This window comes from Pseudorca crassidens, chromosome 9 (assembly GCF_039906515.1).
Source record: "Pseudorca crassidens isolate mPseCra1 chromosome 9, mPseCra1.hap1, whole genome shotgun sequence".
Taxonomy (NCBI): Eukaryota; Metazoa; Chordata; class Mammalia; order Artiodactyla; family Delphinidae; genus Pseudorca; species Pseudorca crassidens.
The window spans coordinates 50,190,129-50,212,642 of NC_090304.1; the positions used below are offsets into that span (position 1 = coordinate 50,190,129).

General features: G+C 46.1%; 1 protein-coding gene across 6 annotated transcripts in view; it reads right to left on the reverse strand.

Annotated features, from left to right (window-relative positions):
* The window catches only part of CLPB (ClpB family mitochondrial disaggregase), a 169,289-nt gene that overhangs the window by 14,649 nt on the left and 132,126 nt on the right, over positions 1-22,514 (reverse strand). For 4 of the 6 annotated variants that reach the window (XM_067750221.1, XM_067750218.1, XM_067750222.1 and 1 more), the window contains 7 exons: positions 17,314-17,358; positions 16,777-16,938; positions 10,937-11,093; positions 10,099-10,172; positions 9,811-9,930; positions 9,488-9,592; positions 8,870-9,100 (listed from right to left, as the gene is read on the reverse strand). In XM_067750221.1, coding sequence (XP_067606322.1) covers positions 8,870-9,100; positions 9,488-9,592; positions 9,811-9,930; positions 10,099-10,172; positions 10,937-11,093; positions 16,777-16,938; positions 17,314-17,358 — 894 coding nt within the window. Of the gene's footprint in view, positions 1-8,782; positions 9,101-9,487; positions 9,593-9,810; positions 9,931-10,098; positions 10,173-10,936; positions 11,094-16,776; positions 16,939-17,313; positions 17,359-22,514 lie in introns of those variants that run through there. The other 2 variants (XM_067750223.1, XM_067750220.1) reach the window with 1 other exon arrangement.

Below are 22,514 nucleotides of genomic sequence, written 5' to 3' on the forward strand. Positions count from 1 at the left end.
TGCTGGAGAGGGTGTGGAGAAAAGGGATCCCTCCTACACTGCTGGGGGGAACGTAAATTGGTACAGCCACTATGGAGAACAGTATGGAGGTTCCTTAAAAAACTAAAAATAGAACTACCATATGATCCATCAATCCCACTACTGGGCATATATGCAAAAAAGACGAAAGCTCTAATTCCAAAAGACACATGCACCCCAATGTTCATAGCAGCATTATTTACAATAGCCAAGACATGGAAGAAACCTAAGGGTCCATGAACAGATGAACGGATAAAGAAGATGTGGTATATATACACAATGAAATATTACTCAGCCATAAAAAAAATGAAGTAATGTCATTTGCAGCAACATGGATGGACCTAGAGATCATCATACTAAGTAAGAAAGAGAAAGACAAATATTATATCACTCATATGTGTAATCTAAAAAGCAGTACAAACGAATTTACAAAACAAAAACAGGCTCATGGACATAGAAAATAAACTCATGGTTACCAAAAGGTAAGAGGTGGGGAGGGATAAATTGGGGAGTATGGGATTAACAGATGCAAACTACCATACATAAAATAAACAACAAGGATTTACTGTATAGCACAGAGAACTATATTCAAAATCTTGTAATAAACTATAATGGAAAAGAATTGGAAAATAAGAATATACACATCTACACATATAACCGGATCACTTTGCTGTACACCTGAAACTAACACAATATTGTAAATCAACTATACTTCAGTAACAGAAAAAAAAAAAGAAAAAAATGGTGAAGAGATGGAGCAAACATTCCAACAAGATGCTTATATAGAAAAATTTGTTGATTATTGAAGGAAGAACTGGGGGCACAGGGAAGTGTTGGGAACACTATGTGATGAGGTGATGGTAGATGACCACTGACGTTCAGACCTCTTGAAATTACTTTGACAAACCTGTGAGGAATGCTGGGATTAGACTGGAACGACTCTTGCAGGATGGTGGGCAAAGAGTTCCAGGATTGTGCTGGCAGGTACATTCCTTATTTCTGCAACTGATCATGGCCCTGGGGGTGGCACACTGGTGACTGCCCTCTTCCCCCAACCCTAGGGGGTATTTCCCTTGTCCTAGGTCAGCTCCTTGGAGCCCAGTGGGTGACCCAAATCTTTATCCTTTAAAGAATACGAGTACTTAGTGGTTCTGTTATTTAATACCTAAATCAGTTAAGACCACAGTAGAGAAAATTGTTCAGGGGAAAAAAAAAAAAAAGGAAATAAATCTAAAGAAACCACCTAGAACAAAGGTTCTTTTTTCAAGTTCACCTATTCTTTTTTCATACTGTCCTTTCTTGCCTTATGGTTTCTAGTCCTCCCTTTATTTCTCTGAATATTTTAAACATACTTTATTTTTTATTTATTAAAATTTATTTATTTTTGGCTGTGTTGGGTCTTTGCTGCTGCATGCGGGCTTTCTCTAGTTGTGCCGAGTGGGGGCTACTCTTCCTTGTGGTACGTGGGCTTCTCTTGTTGCAGAGCACAGGCTCTAGGCACGTGGGCTTCAGTAGTTTTGGCATGTGGGCTCAGTAGTTGTGGCTCACGGGCTCTAGAGCACAGGCTCAGTAGTTGTGGTGCACAGGATTACTTGCTCCGCGGCATGCAGGATCCTCCCAGACCAGGGCTCGAACCCATGTCCCCTGCATTGGCAGGCAGATTCTTAACCACTGCACCACCAGGTAAGTCCCTAAACATACTTTTATTTTTAATTTTTAAAAAATTTATTTATTTATTTATGGCTGCATTTGGTCTTCGCTGCTGTGTGTGGGCTTTCTCTAGTTGCGGCGAGTGGGGGCTACTCTTCGTTGCAGTACGTGGGCTTCTCATTGCAGTGGCTTCTCTTGTTGCGGAGCACAGGCTCTAGGTGCACAGGCTTCAGTAGTTGTGGCACGTGGGCTCAGTAGTTGTGGCTCACGGGCTCCAGAGCACAGGCTCAGTAGTTGTGGCGCACGGGCTTAGTTGCTCCACGGCATGTGGGATCTTCCCGGACCAGGGATCGAACCCGTGTCCCCTGCATTGGCAGGCGGATTCTTAACCACTGCACCACCAGGGAAGTGCCAACATACTTCTTTTAAATTCAGATTCTTCTATTACAATTCTTGGAGTGCAAATTCTCCCACTTGTTGCATCTGCTGAGTTTGCTCTCCTTCATGGTGGTTTGCTTCTTCTTTCGTTTTCTCTTCTCCTCCTCCTTTATTTGGGGTAAGTTTTCCTGTAAGCTCATTTCAATAGGACTTGTTTTTCCAAAGGTTCCTTTGTGAAAACTTGGTTACAAGAATATCCTTACAGAACACTTTTGTGTTTGCTTCTAAGGGATCCTACGGCCCAGGACCAGTTTTTTGTTAGTTTTTCATCTTGACATTCCAGTAACATTTGGGTACTGTGAATTTAGACCACACTCTCACAAACAGCAAATGTCTTAGTTTCTTTGTAGCTGACTCTTTCTACTTACATCTCTGAGTGATGTTAGACTTTTTTGTATTTCCCTACTGATTCCCAGGTTAAGGAGCAGTGTTTTTCTAGTCTTCATTGCACAAGGAAGTAGTCCTTTGAGACTCCTGTTTCAGTGTTGAAGGCCTAGCACTCAGCCATTAGGCCTATATCTGAGTCCCAAGTCTCCATGAACTCTTTGACCTCCACTCTCACAAACCCTCTGACTTTTGGGTTCCCATTCATTTCTGGAACCCTGGGATTTCCCATTTTTAGGTTTAAGTCCAGTTGTGTGTCAAACTTTTTTTTTTGGCTACATAATATTCAATATTTCTATATTTGAGGTAGGAAGTGAGTTTGCCCGGAACTACTGCCTGTTGTATTGATATATTGGTCAGAAGTCACCCCCAAACATTCTGCATATTGCAATCAAGGGGCTTTTTTGTTTTTGCAGGCTCAGCGGCCATGGCTCACGGGCCCAGCCGCTCCGCGGCATATGGGATCTTCCTGGACCGGGGCAGAACCCGTGTCCCCTGCATCGGCAGGCAGACTCTCAACCACTGTGCCACCAGGGAAGCCCCAAAGGGTCTTTTAAAGACACAAATATGGCCATTTCATCCTCTCAGCATGGCATTCGAGACACTATGAAGTACAGAAACTCACCTCTCTAGCTTCATTTCCCACCACTTTCTCCTCTTCTTCACACTCACATACACTCTCTACACTCCAGTCACAGACATTAATTCTTCTCTTTCTATTCTCTCATAATTTTATTTAGGGTGTACATTGATAGTAGTTACATTTACTTATTCTCTAGTTTGCGTGCTATCAAGATGGAATTGTAGTAACTGACAGCAGTAGTAACTCATTATCTCCCTAACCCAGAAAATAGTAGCTCCATATGGTGAAGCTACTAGACACTTCAGTATAACATGATTTTAATTTTATTAAATTAAAGATGTTCGAGTCTAACTATGCTTGCACTGAATTGTATATTAAAGAATTGACACTTTAATGATATCAAGTCACCCTTCCAAGAACCTGGTATGTCTTTTCACTTGTCAGATCTTGTTCTATGCTCTTCAATATGATTTTTTGTTTATTCTTAGTATTTTATAATTTTGAATAGGTATCACATTAATATGGTTCAAAACTTTAAATTATAGAAATGAATACAGTGAATTTACCCTTCCATTGCAGTCTCCTCTCTGCCCAATTCTTCTCTTTTCCAGAGATATTTTATATTATTATGAGCAAATACATACACCTATTTATTTCAGTTGTGAATGGAATACTTTTGTTATTGTTTCTAGTTGATTATTGCTGGAATAGAAAAAAGCAATTGATTTTTGTACATTTATCTTTTACTCACTTACCAAATTTCCTTATTAATGCTAATAGGTTTTACTTATAGCCTCTTAGATCTCCTAAAAGCACAGTCACATATCAACAAAACAAGATCATTTATTATTTTCCAATAGATACCAATTACTCACTTTTCTTGCCTAATTATTTACACCTAAATTTTCAAAGCAGTGTTGACGCTTGTCTTATTTCAGACTTTAACAGAAGTAGCTTTAGTATTTATAATTAAAAATGTTTGCTATTGGCTTTTGATGGTTTCTTTTACTTGGAGTTTATCAAATCATACTTAAAGCTGTAATATTTTATCAAATGCTTTTTCAGCATATACTGATAAAATGTTCATCTCCTTTCATTAAAAAAACTTTATTCTGAAATAATTTTAGACTTACAGAAAAGTTGCAAAAACAATACAAAGAGTTCCTGTATACCCTTCACTCAGATTTCCTCCATGTAAATACTTTACTTTTGTTTTATCATTCTGTATGTATACTTTTGTATGTGTGTGTATGTATAATTTAGCTTCCTGAAACATTTGCCAACTGTCTTTATCTTTAAATATTTCAATGTATATTTTCTAAAAACAAGGATATTCTCTTACATAATCATAAGAACTATTATCAAAATAAGAAAATTAATATTAATCTACAGACATTTAAATAATCTTCAAGTTCTTGATGTAATGGATTATATTAATAAATTTCCTGATACTGAGGCTTGTATTGCTGAAATAAAACTTACGTAATTATGTTGTATAATTCAACTTAGTTTTATTTGGAAGTTTTGCCTCTATAGTCGTAGATGAGATTAAGCTATGGCATTCTTTTTGGCAGTTTTGCGGGTTTGAGTATTAATCTTACGCTGGCCTTTAAAAATCAACTGAGCATCTTCCCATTTTTCCCATGATCTGAATCAGTTTTTATAGTAATTAAAAATTACTCTGATCTATTTTTTGGGCTGGATGATGGCTACAGTGGTATTCACTTTGTGGATAACTCATTGAATCGTATACTTGTGATTTGTGTACTTTTCCATGTATATGTCAATTTAAAAAGTTTAAAGAAAACAATCTTTTAAAAAGATAAAATTTTAATGACCTTTCCAATCTCTTCTTTTGGTAACTAATTGGCGTATTCAAACCACTGACTTGGGTCAGTGTTTGCTAGGAAATGATCTATCTGTTCTGTTTTCAAAATTGTGGCCACAGACTTCTCCTAAAATTATTTTAAATACTTTCATATATGTGGTTATGTCTGATTTCTCATTCCTAATCTTGGTTTTTTTTTTTTTTTTTTTTTTTTTTGCTTTTTCCCTATATCAGGCTGAGGAGATTTTATCTATTTTATTGGTGTTTTCAAAAAGAATAGTTTTCTTATCCTTTCTCCTTTTTTGTTTTTTGAATTCCTACTTAACTTCAGGTTTTATCTTTAATTGATCCATTTTCTATTTTCCTATGCTTTAAATGTGTTTTTTTCTAAATTCCTAAAACCATCACTACATATCTTTGAATTTTTCCTTTTGAACAATAAAGATATTACATTTTCATTTGCAAGTCCAGCCTCATGTATTTCTGGATACTCAGTAAGTATCTGGGGTCTTACTTTGCCCCATTCACTAAGGGTCTAGCAGGTTCTACTGCCTGGCCACAAACACATGACAAATGTGTGCTCCATGAACATATGATACTGTTCTGTCCTGGGACTCACTATGAAGGTCTATGCTTGCTGCAGGGCCCACCCATCCATCCAAATACCTGGAGCAGCCATCATGTGATGGCTCTGTGCCAGCTTCTATGAATAGGATAGTGAGTGGAATAACTGGGTATCTGCCCTCTTGGATCTTACACTCTATCTGTTCTTACATAGAACAAATAATGCAAGTGAGCTGAATACTGCCTAGGATGCTATGGTCCAACATCACCTAGGAGGTCTAGCTAAGATTCCCTACAAGTGATACTTAAGTTCCTCAGAATCTGAGGGTCTACCCTGTCCCCTACCGTCTTCTCAGAAAGGTGGCCATTGGGTTTTCTTGTACAAAAATTATCTGGTTTTGAGTTATATGTCTGCTGCTCCTGGCCGCAGCTGACTAAACCAAGGGACTGACAGTCAAGCATAAGAACTTTATCCAATAGGAATGTTCCATATAGGATGGTCACCGACTGACTTAATTAGAGCCTCTAAGGGAAGTCTGAACAAAAAACAGAGTGAGAGGAGAAGAAACAGAGATAGCAGGAGAGGAAGAAGCAGAAAAAGAATAGTAAACTCATAATAATAAGGGCAAATTGCAAACCTTGTGGTGTTGGATTGGAACTGTAGGCATCAATACGGACTCATAGTTTTTAATAATATACAGATAGACAGATACAGTAATAAATTCAGTTGTGTGTGATACATGTGTTAACATACACACATATATCTCCTAGCTTTGTGTGCTGAAAAGGCCTAGAAGCAACAACACTCCAGTAGCAATGAATATACCACCTTAGTTTCTAAGTACCATTCTCAAATAAAAGGAACCAGGAGCTGCTTAGAGAAATGTCTGATGCCAGGGCTGGGACAAGAAAAGTATGAGTGAGCCTGGAATATCCTGTGGTACCAGAAAGTAAGGCAATACTAAAAAAAATGATGGGGCAATGTTGAAACAACACAGGAGCCAATTTAGGAGCTCCCAATGGCCAAATCTAGGCCAAATGAGCAAAAAAAAAACTATGTTAGTATTAGGTTATAACCCATAGACTAAAACAAATATCCATTAGTTTATACTAATATAAATAAATTACTGAATAAATAAATGGGGGAAAAGAGACAGCTGTTCCTTACAGTAGAATACCAATTAATAAACATAGATGGAATAAGAAAAGAGAAAGTCATCATTAGGCAAATACAATATTAATGCTTGTTATAAGTAAGAACCATTGATGGATGCTAAAAATCAATAGGCAAAATTCTAAGGATAAATAAGACATCTATACAGCTCCTATCTTTCCATGAGATTCTTATTAATTTCAAAAGGGAAATTAGTAAACCTACAGTGGAGAAACTGGCACACACAACCTCAGCCATGTGCTGCCACTATGAGGCACTAAGAAGGGCACAGCATCACTTGTGGGTTAGTCTTGCCCAAAATGTAGAGCCTCGATCTAATCATGTGAAAACAGCAGGCAAATCCAAATTAAGGGACATTCTACAAATTAACTGATCTGGACATTTCAAAAGTGTCAAGGTCATAAAAGGCAAAGAAAGCCAGAGGAACTGTCACAGGCTGAAGGAGATGAAGAAAACATAACAAAATGCAATGTGGGCTCCTCGATTGGATTCTGGACCAGAAAAAGGACATCAGTGGGGAACATGGCAAAATTTGAATGTCTACAGATTAGTTAGTAGTACTGTATCATGTTAATTTCCTGGTTTTACTAATTATACTGTAATTTAATAATTTTTAAAGATGTTAATATTAGGAGAAGCTGGTGAAGGGTGCATGGGAACTCTATTATTTTGGCAACTACCTGTAAGTCTAAAATTATTTCAGAGCAAGAAGTAAAATAATAATAATAATAATAATAATAACACACAAAAAAGAATGGCACGTGAGCTACAACTACTGAGCCCACGTGCCACAACTACTGAAACCTGTGCACCTAGAGCTCATGCTCTGCAACAAGAGAAGCCACAGCAATGAGAAGCCCACACACCGCAACGAAGAGTAGCCCCCACTCGCTGCAACTACAGAAAGCCCGCGTGCAGCAACAAAGACCCAACGCAGCCAAAAATAAGTAAATAAAATAAATTAAAAAAAAAAAGAATGGCAGTCACTGAGGTTAAGAAGCAGCAGACAACTCCTTGAGGGGCTGGACAGTGATTGCTGGAGCATCTGCTGGAGCCCACGTTCTGGCTTCTGACTGCCTCACACCTGCCATGTTGTCATCACCCAAGGGATTTTGATTCCTGTCCCCATTTTCTGCTTCCTGAAAGAGACTCTGCAACACCAAAGGAAGGTTCCAAAATGGCCCCGCAGGGGGAGGGTGATGACATGGTCATCGATGGTGGCTATTGCAGATGGTTCCCAAGGTGTACCAAGCCTTGCTGTGCCCTGCTAAGCTGAGGCTGGAACATGTCTTGTCTGTGGAATGCCTTGGGGGATGGTGTGCAGTCCCTCTGCTTAGTGACTAACATGCAGACTGCACAGGGGAGCTGTTTATTCCAGGTTCACTTAGCTGGGATCATAGTATAGACGGGGCTGAGGCAGGCTCCATGGCCATCTGGGCAGAGCCCGACCCCATGATTCCTCCTCCTGCAGTTCCCCAATGTCTACGTAGTTGGTCTCCTGAAGGAGGCCCTGTAGAGCTGACCTTGCTTGGTCATTTGGTAACTTCTGTCCAGTCTCCGTGTAGGGCAGGGTAGTGCCCAGTCAGCCTTCCTCCTAAAGATGCCCTATGCTGGCTTAGTTCCAAGGCTGGAGAGACATGCTCTGGTCTGACCTCTGAACATGGGGTGGGGAGCAACAGTAGCTATGACACAGTAGTGTCCCTGAGAGTCCCTTTCCCTTGGAATTTTAGAGCTTGGGAAAGAGGAAGCTACGGCTTAAATGCAGAACCTCTGTGCCTGGGCCTCTGCATTCTTCTCCATTCCCAGTGGAGACATTCTGGGGACTCAGTTGCATGAGAGCCAGTAAAGGGTGGCAGGTCACAGCCTGGTCCCTGTCTCTTTCCAGCCAGATCTGTTCTCAGCTGCCATACTTCTGAGCTTCCAGGAAACATGATAAAGTTCCAGAGACGCTGGGACATGGGGATCATGCTGAAGGACAGAGATAAGAGACCTCCCTCTTCCCCCTGGCTTGAAGGGGATGGAGGAGCAGCTCCTCTCCCAGAGACCTGTTAGCACATGTGGGGCCCACAGGAAGGGATCAGGGTAGGGCAAAATTCCTGCTTTTGACTTTGGAGAGGAGTGAGAGGCAGGAGGAGAAGGTAGGTCGTTACCATGCCACAGCCAAGGGGGCTTTATTAGGTGTTCAGGGCACGTATAGGCAGGTAGGTAGACACTAGAGGGTGTGGCACACCTTCTCAGGGTTTAGTGGTGCCTGGATGTCCAATCTGTGGGTCTTGCTGTCCTTATCGATGATCTCCAGCCGCAGCTTGGGTGGACGCTTCTCAGCCTGGGGTGAGGGCAGTTCAGGACTCTTGAGTAGCTGCTTGTCTGAGTCCTCCACAGTGATGCGCAGAGTGCAGCCCCCTGGCAGCAGGTCCTGCTCGTAGGCGGCCGCCAGCTGGTTTACCACACGGCGCTCCACCTGCAGGTGGTAGGTGAAGTGGTCTTCACTGCCAAAGCCTGGAGGCCTGGCTCTATCACTTACTGCTCAGGCAAGTACTTACTCAAAGCTTCAGCTTTTTCATCTGCAAAAGGCTAACAACGCAAGCTTGCACGACAGTGCTAATGACACATTAATGTCAGTTTCTGAGGTTCTCAGCCCAGTTTCTCACACTGGTAGGGGTTCAAACTCAGTTACCCTTTAGGATAGGGGTTTTACTTGATTATATTGTTTTTGGTTCTGAAGAAGCATCTGCTCTAAGAACAATTCCTGCCTGTCTGGACAGACTGGGAGCCCAGGGAATGCGTCTGGGGGCACCAGGGAGGGAGGTGTGGAGATGCCTCACTTCTCTCAGGCTCCTGTGCTCACCTCATGCTTAATGGAGCGGGCGCCATAGTGCACGTTGTAGCCGTCAACCAACACGTCTGCCACCTCACGGTCCCAGAGCAGTGTGATGTTGTGCCTTTGCTTGGCCTGGGACAGGTCAGATAGGAGCATGCCTGAATGTGGGCCAGGGCTTTCTATCTCTCAGCGCTCTGGCCTGAGGCCTGGGCCTGTGAGAGACTGTGTGCCCTATAGCCACTGGACCCCTCTGTGCTCCTTCTTCTGGGGGTGGCGCTCCCAGCCCAGTGTTCCCTGACTTCCAGTGGGCATATATCCCACCCCCACCCACAGGCAGTCCCCGCTCTTACTCTCTTGGCCCAGAAATTCAGCTCCTTGTTGACGAGTTGGATGAGCTCCGAGTGGCAGAAGGGGAGGAAGTAGACGATCTCATTGATTCGTCCCAGAAACTCATCTCTCCTGAAGTGAGCCTATAGGGCCAGGTTAGGGATGGGGTGAACTCAGTGACCCAGAGGGTATAAAGGAATTACTGGACCCTATTGGGGAAGATGGGTGTGGGAGGGTTTCCATATCTTCACGATGGCTAAGGGGATCCCCCCCGACCCGAGGCTCCAGCAGGAATGACAAAGAGCTCTTACTTTTAGGATGGGGCGAATCACATTTTCCTTGAAGTTCTTAGAGATGGTGATTTTGTCACTAGTCTGGACATCCCCTGTAGAGACAGAATCATAAACCCAGGACCTTTGGGAGCTGTGCCTGCTCCTTCACTCTATCCATGAAAAAAGCCCTGGTCCTGACCCTTATGGTCTGTGTGTTCCTGGTCAAGGTCTCAGGCTGTCTGAGCCTCAGCCTTCTCCTCACCTGCACAATGAGAGGCCTGGACTGGGTACCTCCTAGGCCCTTCCACTGCTCATGTACTGGTAGGAACTGTATGAAGGAGGGGAGGGGAGAGGAGAAGAGTCAGGACCAAGACTGGGCTGGAGAGTTCAATCCTAAATAGAAAGGTGACAGATGTGGCCTCCTGCCTGACATGCTCCTCCTTTCCTCCTATGCAGGAAGGCTCCCTGGCTGAAAAAGGCTGGGTCACCTCCATACGGTTTCTGATCTGCTATCCCCTCATTGCACCGAGGTGTCTCCATCTGTTGAGTGTGCATCCCTTCAGTCCCCTTAGGCCCTGGCCTCTTCCTGGCCCCATGCCCTGGTGTGGCTCTGTCCATTACTCTGTCTGGAGCCCTCCTGTCACCCAAGAGACTTGGGGATTTCTTGAGGAAGTAGGGGCACCGTCTGTCTGCCTCCCTCCACTATCTAGTAGGGTGCTTGGTGTCTGGTCAGGACCAGCTAGGAACAAAGATGCTACCAGGGCCCTCATCTGGCCCCAGGACACCAATGCCATCCTGCCATCCTTGACCTCAGGAGATGTGCTGGCGGCCTGGTCACTTGACCAGTTGCCCAGAGAGCTCGGGCCACGTGCTGTACCAAGGTTCTCGGCGATCCGGTTATGGCTCATCTCCAAAGCTTCCTGCCTCAGCTGCAGCGCGTGCTGTGCTATCTCGTCACTGCCCACGTTGGAGGTCATGATGAAGATGGCGTCCTTGCAGTCGATGGTCTTCCCTTTTCCATCTGTCAGCCGGCCCTGGGAAGGAACCGTGACTGCATGGTCAGGGAGTGGTAAGGCTGGGCCCCTCTCCCAGGAGCTCTCTCCAGAACCCCTGTGCCTCCCCCTCCTCCAGCAGAGTCAGCACTCCCTCCTCTGGGGTCTCTGAGCACTGTTCTCACACCTCGGCTACAGTGCTCACCTGCTGGGAGTGCCCCAGGTTGAGACTGAACCTGCTGTCTGGCATCTCTGAGGGCACCCAGAAGCCAGCCTGACTGTACATGCATCCATCCAACACACTCTCCTGGAGGCCCAGTCTGGGCCAGGCTCTGTGTTGGGGCACTGGGGACTCACTGAGCCTCTGACATGCTCCCAGTCTAGAGAAGGAGTGAGGTCAGGAAACAAGCAGTCACAATTCAGTGGTTAAATGTTATGACAAAGGGAAGGCCACGCTGCTGTAGGAGGTCAGAGGAGGGTATTCTACAGGGTCATTGTGAGGACCAGGTAAATGAACTGAAACAGGTATAATCTCTGCATCTTTAGAGCCATCCTCTGGCCTGGTTAATGTCCCTCCTTTAACCAACTTGGGAAATTGCCTTGGAATCTTTAGCTTTTTCTAGAGGTGACACAGAAGAGAGCATCTTTACTAGAAACAGATGCACAAGGAAAGAGAAAAGGGGCAACAGTAGAGGGAGGAGACAGAAGAATGAGAAAATTGTAGCTGTCCAGGGCCATTCAGTTCAAGGGCAAGGAACTCTGCCCACTCAGCAAACCTCAAGGCTAGCATGGTACAACAGCACTTTGCAGTCATTTATAAAAAAGCACTAATCAGGGCCCCATTGAGAGGAACTGATGGAGTCTGACTTTGATGGGCACATCTACTTCCACTGCCGGTGCCCTGCTTAGTGCTTTCCGTGCACTGTTGCACTCTGCCCACTAGAAGGTCGCTTTATGAGGGCAGAGGCTGGGTCTTGCTCTCACTGGGTCCTAGAACAGTGTCTGGCATATAGCATGTGCTCAACACTTGCTTGCTGAATGCTTGAATCCTCACCACCCCTACAAAGAAGCTGAGGCTCAGAGAGGTTAAGTAATTTGTACAAGGTCTCACAGCTAAAATACAGTAGAGCTGAGGCTCTATTGAACTGTCTGACCCCAGAACCCATATCCTTCACTGTACACCAGGCTACTGGGGTCATACCAACAGTGTGGGATAAAATGAGGCCTCATGCAATTTTCTTTCCCTAAATAAAAATTTCTCAGAATTCTGCCAAATTCAGTTTGCATCCTTTGATCCTGACAGGAAACAAGCTACCGGGACAGGTGTGGGGAGAGGCAGACCTTCCTGGGAACTCATCTGGGTTGCAGGCAAAAGCATAACTCCTGCCAAGTTTGAGAACATGGCTTTGGGGAAAGGTCACTGACCTCAGCCTGTTGGCACCTGCCCAAGCCAGTGATGCTGGGCCCTGCCCCAGCCTCAGGTAACCAATCCTCCTCAAGTGTTCCCCTTTCCCTGGTGGCGAGGGCCTCACTCAAGGTCAGCCCTTGGTTCTAAAGCCAATGCAAAGGCAGACCAGCCCTGGCCCTCAGAGGTAAAAAAGGAATGTGCATTAACTGAGCGCCTACTGTGTACTGGGCACAGTACCAAGTGCTTTTCTGCCTCACTTTACATGGGACCTTGGCACAGGCCTCAGAAAGTGTTAGTTCCAAGGGGGTCTATTCAACAGGGCCCTCGAGATCCAAATCCTGGTCACTCTCCCGTCCCAGCCTTGGGAGGGACGAAGAGAAGGCAAGAGTGCAAGCAGATGTTCCTGAGCTTGGCCATTAGCTTCCTACTTCACCCCCTGCTTATGGGTTACAACACGACAGAATCCACTAAGGGCAACTCTAGTTTTGGGGACCATGTCTGCGTGCATGTGTGATGTGCCCAAGTGCGTGCAGATGACCCTGTGTGTGTTCGCAGAGCTCATCCCTGAGGACTGAGCACACACACTGCTGTACTGGCCAGAGCAATAACCAGTGGCCATTTCTTTCAGAGAGATCAAAGCTCTGCTCATATCTGGGCCTGAGGATGGGTCCCAGGTGGGTGAGGGGAGCAGGTGCAGTGTATTACTGACCCAAAGGGTGACCTTCACACTGTTCACGTCTCCTTCTCCTCAGAGTCCCTGGCAAGAAAATGTGTCCCAAAGAGGGAGCTGTTGCTGTCCTGCCTCTCAGCAACGACTGGAGTGCACGCATACTGGGTGGCGCGTGAATGCTCACCTCAGGGTTATAGGGGCTGCTTTCCCCCGTTTCTGTCCTTGAAGGGAGGAGCAGTGGGTGGGCTTCCTAGGACTTCTGCCCTGTGCTACAGACTCTGGGGTCAACAGAGAAGTGACCTGCATTAGCTCTGCTTGATGTTTTGGTGAGAGTATTAGGGCTTCTGCTTTTCTGGGTCCAAGCTTGGGAGGTCTGGGCTGGGTGGATATGGGGCGGGGGGCTTCCCTATTCCCCCAGACTGGATCAGGTGCCCTTATAACTCCTACTTATCCTAGCACACCACTCACCACAGTGGCTGGACTGCTCTTTGCTGCCTGTCTCCCCCTCGCTCAGAAACACTGAGGCAGGGACTGTCTGTTCTCCCTCTGTCCTCTCTGCCCCGCACTGAACCACCTTCTCCTGGTTTGCCTCTTACTCTCTGGCAATTCTGCCTTTGACTCTTTTTGGAGAGGTTGCAAGGCTGTTCTTACCTCTCTTCTCTGCACACCATACTCTCACTAGGTCAGAGATCTCACCCCTTCCTGTGGCTTCTGGTACTCTCTCTGTGCTGAAGCATTCCTGAGTCTCTGCTTCCGGTGCAGGCCTCTCTTACACTCCACACCGCTCAAACTGATGAGCGACTTCTTGGACATACCCATCTGACTGTGGCATTTCATTTTCAACAATTCCAAACCTTAGCTCCTTACCTTCCTTATCAATCTGTTGCTCATCCCCTTGTGTTCCCTGCCGCAGGTTGATGGCAGCAGCACCCATGGGTCACCCAGGCCAGAAATCCTGCCGCTGGTCATCCTTGGTCCCTCCCTCTCTCCTCACATCCAACCACCGAGCCCTGCACAGCGGACTTCCCGGGAGCTCTCCCCATCTCACAGCCCTGCTTGAGAGCAGGCCTCCCAAGCTCTCGCCTGGACTCTTCAACAGTCTCCTCACTGGACTCTCTTCTTCCTTCTAGTCCATTTGCTCACTGCTGCCTATAGGATCTTTATAAAGTGAAAACCTGATCATATTTCTCTCTTGCCTAAAGTCTTTAAAGGCTTCTTACTATTCACCAAAAAAGTCCACACTCCTCTGCCTGGCATTCTAACCTGCCCCTGTCTACCTTATCCACCTATCTCCACCATTCTATTCTCCCTTTCCCTCTGCAGTCGATCAATACTGAACAGCTGTAGTTCTCTGCATATACCAGGCTGCCTCATGCCCCTGTGCTTCTGCACACTGGGTGTCTACTGCCAGCCCTTCTCCACTCTGTTCACCTGGCAAATACTTATTCATCCTTGGAAGGTTTGCTGAATTACTACTGAATTAAGTTAGTCAACAGGGCATTTCTCCCGGCGCTGTGGGTTCTGGGAATGGTTGGAGTGAGACAAGGTCTCTGTCCTCAAGAAGCAAACATGCATAAATCTGGCTAAGTAAGCTCAGATGGCAGCTTTGGTCAATGGAAGCAAGGGCATAAACATCAGAAACTGTAGCAGGTTGTCGGGAGCTGTAGGAAGGAGTTATTATCAACTCCCCAAGGTAGTCAGTGGAGTGACAGCAGCAGTGGGTGGGGTGGACAGGGCTTACACACGGGAGTGGTAAGCATTTTCCAGGTGGGGTTGGTTGTATTTCAGTCAGCAGTTGCCTTCCCTCTTTCTGGACCAGGAACCTCTCCAGGGAAGTGAGAGGCCAACCAGGCTGCTGTGCTCACCTTCCCTAAGCCGGGCTCTCCCTTCCTGTGAATGCTTCATTCCAGATCTACTGTTCTCTTTTGGCCTTGGCTGCATGGTAGTTACTATTTTAGCTGCAGGCTCTGGAACTGGACTGCCTGGGTTCAAATCCTGGATTTCCTCTTCCCAACTGTGTGACCATGGGTGAATAAATCGTCTCACTTTACTTCAGTTTCTACATTTGTTACATGGAGTCAGTAATAATAACCATCTTCTGGGAACCAATCCTCCTTCTGGGAGGATTAAAGGAGTTCATACATGCAATAACAGTGCCCTGCACACAAAGTACAAAAATGTCAACTTTATCATATCTCCTTTCTGCTGTCTACTAGGTAGGGAGTTCCCAGAGGGCAGGTTTGGGTCTGGTCCACAGCTGTGTACCTGAATCCCACCAAGAGGCTAGAAGGCGGCAGCGGGGGTCGGGGTCGGGGTGGTCTCAGAGCACAGGTGCGGGAAACAGAATATGTGACCTTTGAAGGCTTGGCCTTCATTCCTCAGTGGGGGTGGGGGGTGGGTCTCGAGACAGGGAGCAGATGAGAGCCTAGGAAGAGAGCAATAAACTGGGGCAGGGGCAAGGATGCTGGGCCAGGTGGGACAGGCAGTGGGCAGCTGTGGGGACATTTGGATCTGGTTCTTCCTGGCTTGGTACCTGATGTGCTATTTGGTCCACGGGTATCCATTCCTGCATTTTGTTAGTGCACTTTGACATGGGCAGCAAACCTCTTTCCATTTTCCCAGGGCTGGAGGGAAAATGGGGCTGGACATTTTCCCTGGACTGGACTCCATCCGGTCATGTGCTGGCTAATATAGTCCCTGCATGGGAGCAGATGGGAGGCCTCATCCCCAGTTCTGCAGGACCCCTGGAAAAGGTGGATGGCAGCCCCTCCCACGATCATAAGCTCTCCCTCCGCTGCTCAAGATAAGGACTGGTACAGATGGGGAGAACTGGGGCTCTGGGACCAGATGTATCTGCAGCCCATTTCTGGCTCTTCCACACAGTAGCTCTGTGGCCTTGGGCAAGTCATTTATAACCTTGCTGAACCTCAGTTTCTTCATCTGTAACAAATGATTGGTACCTTGCCTGGCTATTGTGATGATTAGCAAGAACGTCTGTAAAGTCTTTAGCACAGGCCTATTACATAGACTGTGCTGAAAAAGAGGAAGTTGTTCTCATTTAGAGCTCATTTCACCAGTTAAGAGGGAGACTGTCCTTGCTTGTGACCAGCCTGGAGCTCCTCAGGAGAAGATGGTTCCATGAACCAGGGCACCACCATTCCATCATCATGGTCACCATCACAGACAGCAGCAACGTCCCTGGCGTTTTAAAGGACTGGTGAAAATGATGGCTGACATGGGGAGGAGCAGGAGCTGTCTGAGCCAGAAAGGTTCTTGGAGCTTATTGGATCCAGCCTCCTTGTTTGTCAAACGAGGTCCCTGATGCCGAGAGATGGGGCAGAGCTAGAACTAAAAATTCAGCTCTCTCTCTCTCTCCCCTGGCACCCCTGTCCCATTCTGTCTCTTTCGAAGGTAGTCTGGGCAGCCACAACATTTCAACTGTTGGGCAGTGCTGGTCTTCCTTGGGTGCCCAGTCTGGGCCCCGGTCCAGAGAAGGGGTGAAGCCACACCTGCTAAGTGACTGAACGTACACACGAGGAAGCAGCAACTTGAGGAATGATCAATTCTGGGCCCCTGGGTCCTGCTGTTCACAGCCCCCCATACCTACAGGTGTCCCCAACTCCATCCCGGCCCAAGCTGACTGGCACCTCATCAAACAGCTGCAGCATGATGGTGAGCACATCTGGATGGGCTTTGTCCACCTCATCGAAGAGCACCACAGCGTTGGGGCACTGCTTCAGCTTCTTGGTCAGCTGGCCACCCTCCTCATGGCCGATGTAGCCTGGTGGGGACCCAATAAATTTGGCCACCTGATGGAAGGAAGGAAATAAGTTAGGAAGGCCTTTCTATGCTTTTAGTTTCCAATATGGGACATGCAACGGTAAGATGGCTTTATATACTGTTAAGATTGCCTGTCTCAACAAGGACAATCAGGTTGTCTCTTTGGGTGGAAGGAATCCTGCTGTGATGGGAGAGCAGATGATCTTTTCTGTGTTTACTCTTCAGAGCAAATCGTATGCAAAACAGATCAGTGACCCTGCTGTGTACATATGCTCCCCGCAAAGGACAAATCCCAAGGCTGCTGGAATTATCTCAGGCCTAATCGACAAGTCACATCAAAATAGCCAGGCAGAGCCCTGTTGACAGGCTCTCCAAACCACACTTCACCAAGGACTCTCACTCACCTCATGCCGCTCCTGGAACTCAGACATGTCAAGCCTGATGAAACCCTGTGTGGAAACAAGCAGGAGTCCATTTGAAGAAGGCAGGGGGAAGGGTTAAGGAGGAGAGATCTCAAATATATTTCGGCTTTTAAGCCACACCAAGCCAAGATTTTCTATCCCATTTTCATGATATAGTTTTTTCTGGCTCCTTGCCTCCTTTTTCTGTCCACTCATCCCCCACGATTCCCTCATGCCCTACCTTAATAAACCCAAGTCGTGTTCCTGCCTTAAATCTGGCTTGGAATGTCTCTTTTTTCAGGCTTCTACTGGGTCTGATCACCACATCATCCACTCATCCCACATTTCCTGAGGGCATACTGTGTGTGCCAAGCACTGGAGCTATGTCTCTGGTCTCTAGCAGCACCTGAGTGGGGCAGGCTGACATGGACAAAGTCAGTCACCATCAGCGTGGGATCATGATGAGATGGAGGGGAGCAACAAGCACCCAGACAGCTCCATGGTGCCCTCAACCTTGCAAGTCTATGTGGGCACATGCCCCTTTTTCTTTTTTTTTAAGTATAGTTGATTTACAAAGTTGTGTTAGTTTCAGGTGTACAGCAAAGTGATTCAGTTATACATACACACACCCACATATATACATATATATATTCTTTTTCAGATTCTTTTCCATTATAGATTATTACAAGATATTGAATACAGTTCCCCGTGCTATAAGTAGGTCCTTATTACTTACCTTTTTTATATATAGTAGTGTGTATATGTTAATCTCAAACTACTAACTTATCCTCTCCCCCTTCTCCCTTTGTTAACCATGAGTTTGTTTTCTACGTCTGAGAGTCTATTTCTGTTTCATAAATAAGTTCATCTGTATCATTCTTTTAGTGTCCACATATAAGTGTACGATACAATATTTGTCTTTCTCTGTCTGACTTACTTCACTTAGTATGATAATCTCTAGGTCCATCCATGTTGCTGCAAATGGCATTATTTCATTCTTTTTTTTATGGCTGAGTAGTATTCCATTGTATATATGTACCACATCTTCTTTATCCATTTGTCTGTCGATGGACATTTAGGTTGTTTCCATGTCCTGGCTATTGTAAATAGTGCTGCAATGATCACTGGGCTGCATGTATCTTTTCAAATTGGAGTTTTCGTCTTTTCTGGATATATGCCCAGGAGAGGGATTGCTGCGACATACGGTAACTCTATTTTTAGTTTTTTAAGGAACCTCCATACTGCTCTCCACAGTGGCTGCACCAATTTATTTTTATATTATTTATTAAAAAATTTTTTTATCACAGTTTTTTAAAAAAAATAAATTTATTTATTTTTTGGCTGCGTTGGGCCTTCGTTGCTGTGCGCAGGCTTTCTCTAGTTGCAGCGAGCAGGGGCTACTCTGTTGCGGTGTGCAGGTTTCTTATTGCAGTGGCTTCTCTTTTTGTGGAGCATGGGCTCTAGGCACGTGGGCTTCAGTAGTTGTGGCTCGTGGCCTCTAGAGTGCAGGCTAATTGTGGCACACGGGCCCAGGTGCTCCGCGGCATGTGGGATCTTCCCAGGCCAGGGATCGAACCCGTGTCCCCTGCATTGGCAGGCGGATTCTTAACCACTGTGCCACCAGGGAAGTCCCTACTTTTCTTTTTTTCTTCTTTTTTTTTTTTTTGCGGTATGCGGGCCTTTCAGTGTTGTGGCCTCTCCCGTTGCAGAGCACAGGCTCCGGACGCGCAGGCTCAGTGGCCATGGCTCATGGGCCCAGCCGCTCCGTGGCATGTGGGATCTTCCCGGACCGGGGCACGAACCCGTGTCCCCTGCATTGGCAGGCAGACTCTCAACCACTGCGCCACCAGGGAAGCCCCCTACTTTTCTTTTAAACTAATAAATCTTTCTCATTTATTTACATGTTTTCACTTAAGAGCTATCTAGAATGTAGCTTGCAGCCCTTCTCTCTCCATGGTTGGGCCTAGGGCTGATTTCCAGGGAACTGGCTCCCTGGGGTGAGGCCCGACCATAATTAGCCCCAGGGGAAGAGCACACCCTCTGGAGTGGGATTTGCGAGTTAAAACAAGCAGAATGCCCATGACTTTTCATGAAGAATTTAGGGATTTAGGGCATTATAAGGGCATTCAGAGGCCCTGTATCTCCACCCAGATCAGGGTTCCCCAGAGACTCCTCAGGCTCCTCTCCTACTGGCACATGCTTCCAGCTAAGAGAATGCACCCACTGCCTATGCTTCTCCTGAGAGCTGGGGATGAGGGAGGGCGCGCCAAGACCCTGAGAGGGAGGTAGCTATGTCTGAAATCCAGGTTATACTCTAGTTCAGTTGCTGGCCAGAAATTCAGTCTGTGATGTATTCTATTTTTTTCTCTGTCCTGTCACTCTGTACGTGAGGTATAGGGTGGCAGAAAGAGCCCAAGGCTTGGCTTCCAGCCCCAGTTCTCCACTATCTGTGTGGCCTTGGCTGCTTTCCCTTTTGGAGCTGCAGTTTCTTCCTATATACTCAGGCCCTTATGCCCTCTCGCTGTTTCTCCTTTATGTCATGGCCTGAGGAGAGGACCTAATCCAAGAGGTTGGAAAGGCCTTGGAGAAGTTCTTAAGGTCATGAGGGTGTGTTATCAGAGGACATAGAGCATTAGCCAGCAAGCATCTTCAGAGGGACCCAGGCAGCTCGGCCAAGAGAAACACTGGCTTCAGGAAGTGTGGGAAGATAGACATGGGGAAGCTGGGAGTGCTGCCCAGAGGGAGCAATGAGCTGGAAGCCACGAGATGGGTATCTGGATAATAGGTGACACTCACTGGGCGCTTACTATGTGTCTGGCGATGTTCTAAATAAGCAAGCTATAAAGGGCTTAGAATGTGTGTAAGTCTATGAGATAAAAGTAGTATTATCATTCCCACCTTACAGATGAGAAAACCGAGCCACAGATTAAAGTAACTTGCCCAAGGTCACTCAAGCTTGACAATCTGGCTCCAAGCCTGTGCTCTTAGCCACTCTACCCTCCTGCCTCATATTTCCCACTCCATCAATCAGCTGGGCTCTTGGCATCTTCATTTGAAGGGTTCTGAGCTTTGTGTCCAGAACCAGTGTCAATCAATGCCCCAAGATAACAGGGAGTACAGACTTCAGTGCTCACTTACGCTTATGTCAAATTACCTGGGTTCTTATCCTAGTCCTACTGATTTGCTGAGTAACTCTCAACAAATCTAAGGGCTTGATTTTCTTGGCTAGAATAATTTTGGTTTCAAATGATCTTACCTTAGGGTTATCTAGAAGTGAGGCAACAATAATAACAATTACATCTAACATGTACTGATTGCTTACTATGTGCCAAGAATGGTGTTTAGCATTTTACATCATTATCTCACTTAACCTTCATAACAATCCAATGAGACAGGCACCATTACTGAATCCATTTTACAGATGAGAAAACTGATGTAAACAGAGATCTCAGCCAACTCCACAGAGTAGTTTAGCATTGGACCCAGAGCCCTGCTCTTGATCCCTTCATCATACTGCCACTATAACTGCAGTCGTTAGGGCTTCACCACCCTACTTCAGGATGAAATCACGGAATGCCATTAAGGTTTCTTCTCAAGGATTATTAACCCTAATAATGGGAGTTAACAAAGCTGCTCAATTTGGGAGAAATAGTAGAGGTTAATGAGAGAAAAATAATAAGCTCACAAGTCTGGTAAACAAATTACAGGACTTCCCTGGTGGCGCAGTGGTTAAGAATCCACCTGCCAAGGCAGGGGACACAGGTTTGAGCCCTGGTCTGGGAAGATCTCACATGCCATGGAGCAACTGAGCCCATATGCCACAACTACTGAGCCTTCGAGCCACAACTACTGAGCCCGTGTGCCACAACTACTGAAGCCCGCGTGCCTAGAGCCCGTGCTCCGCAACAAGAGAAGCCAACGCAATGAGAAGCCCGCACACTGCAACGAAGAGTAGCCCCCGCACGCAGCAATGAAGACCCAACACAGCCAAACATAAATAAATTAATAATAAAAAAGAAATTATGAAAATGTGCAAACAAGTCCTTGAGAGGCAGCCAGGTCTGGAGGTATTGTGACTCTTTACAAATGAGGAAACTAAGGATCAGAGAGCCAGAACTTGAATTCAAGTCACCAACTCCCAGGTCAGTGCTCAGTCCTCCTTTACACTGGGCCCTGTACATGACACTTCCCACACATCACTCCGTGGGTCCTGGTGATGTCAGGTACCCTGGTTAGACAGCTTACAGTCCAGAACCCTCAGATTTTATTTTTCAATTTTATTTATTTATTTATTTATTTATTTTTGGCTGCGTTGGGTCTTCCCTGCTACGTGCATGCTTTCTCTAGTTGCCGTGAGCGGGGGCTACTCTTGGTTGCGGTACGTGGGCTTCTCATTGCGGTGGCTTCTCTTGTTGCGGAGCACAGGCTCCAGGCTCGTGGGCTCCAGAGTGCAGGACCAGTAGTTGTGGCGCACGGGCGTCGCTGCTCTGCGGCGTGTGGGAACCTCCCGGACCAGGGCTTGAACCCTGTCTCCTGCATTGGCAGGCGGATCCCCAACCACTGTGCCACCAGGGAAGCCCAGAACCCTCAGATTTTGAAGGCAGGTTTCAAACATGCCTGTTACATGTCCAGAGAATGTCTATGCTAGACACAGATGCTGTAATGAGTTGGTCCTCAGGGCTGGTGAAGGTAGAAGTTTTATAGAAGCAACAATTATGATTTAAAAATAAAATACATGGTTATATTGGGCTTCTCATGCCTCTCATCTCCCTATGTGACATGGGGACAAATGGACAAGTTTATAATCTAGCCTCCTCCTGTGGCTGAGAACAACAGTTCTGAGAGAAGAGTTGAGAGACTGGATTCTGATTTTACTTCTTCCCCTAACAGGTGACTCTGGATGCTTAACGCTGTAGGGTCTCAGTTCTCTCATCTAAAAAGTGGGTCTAATTTAGCATTTATGCTATCTTCCTTATAGGATCAAATAAGACAATGGATGGGAGTACTGCTGTGGAAAGTACAGAGTGATGAATAAATATAAGACAAGGGATCAGGCACTTACTGGGTGCTAGAACCTGTGTTCTCTGTGATTCATAGTATCTCACTTGATGCTCACGACAACCTTAGACACAGGACTGATTAGCTTCACTTTGAGGCAAGAGCTGAAACTTAAGAGGGGTAAAGCAACCCGTCTAGGACCAGTA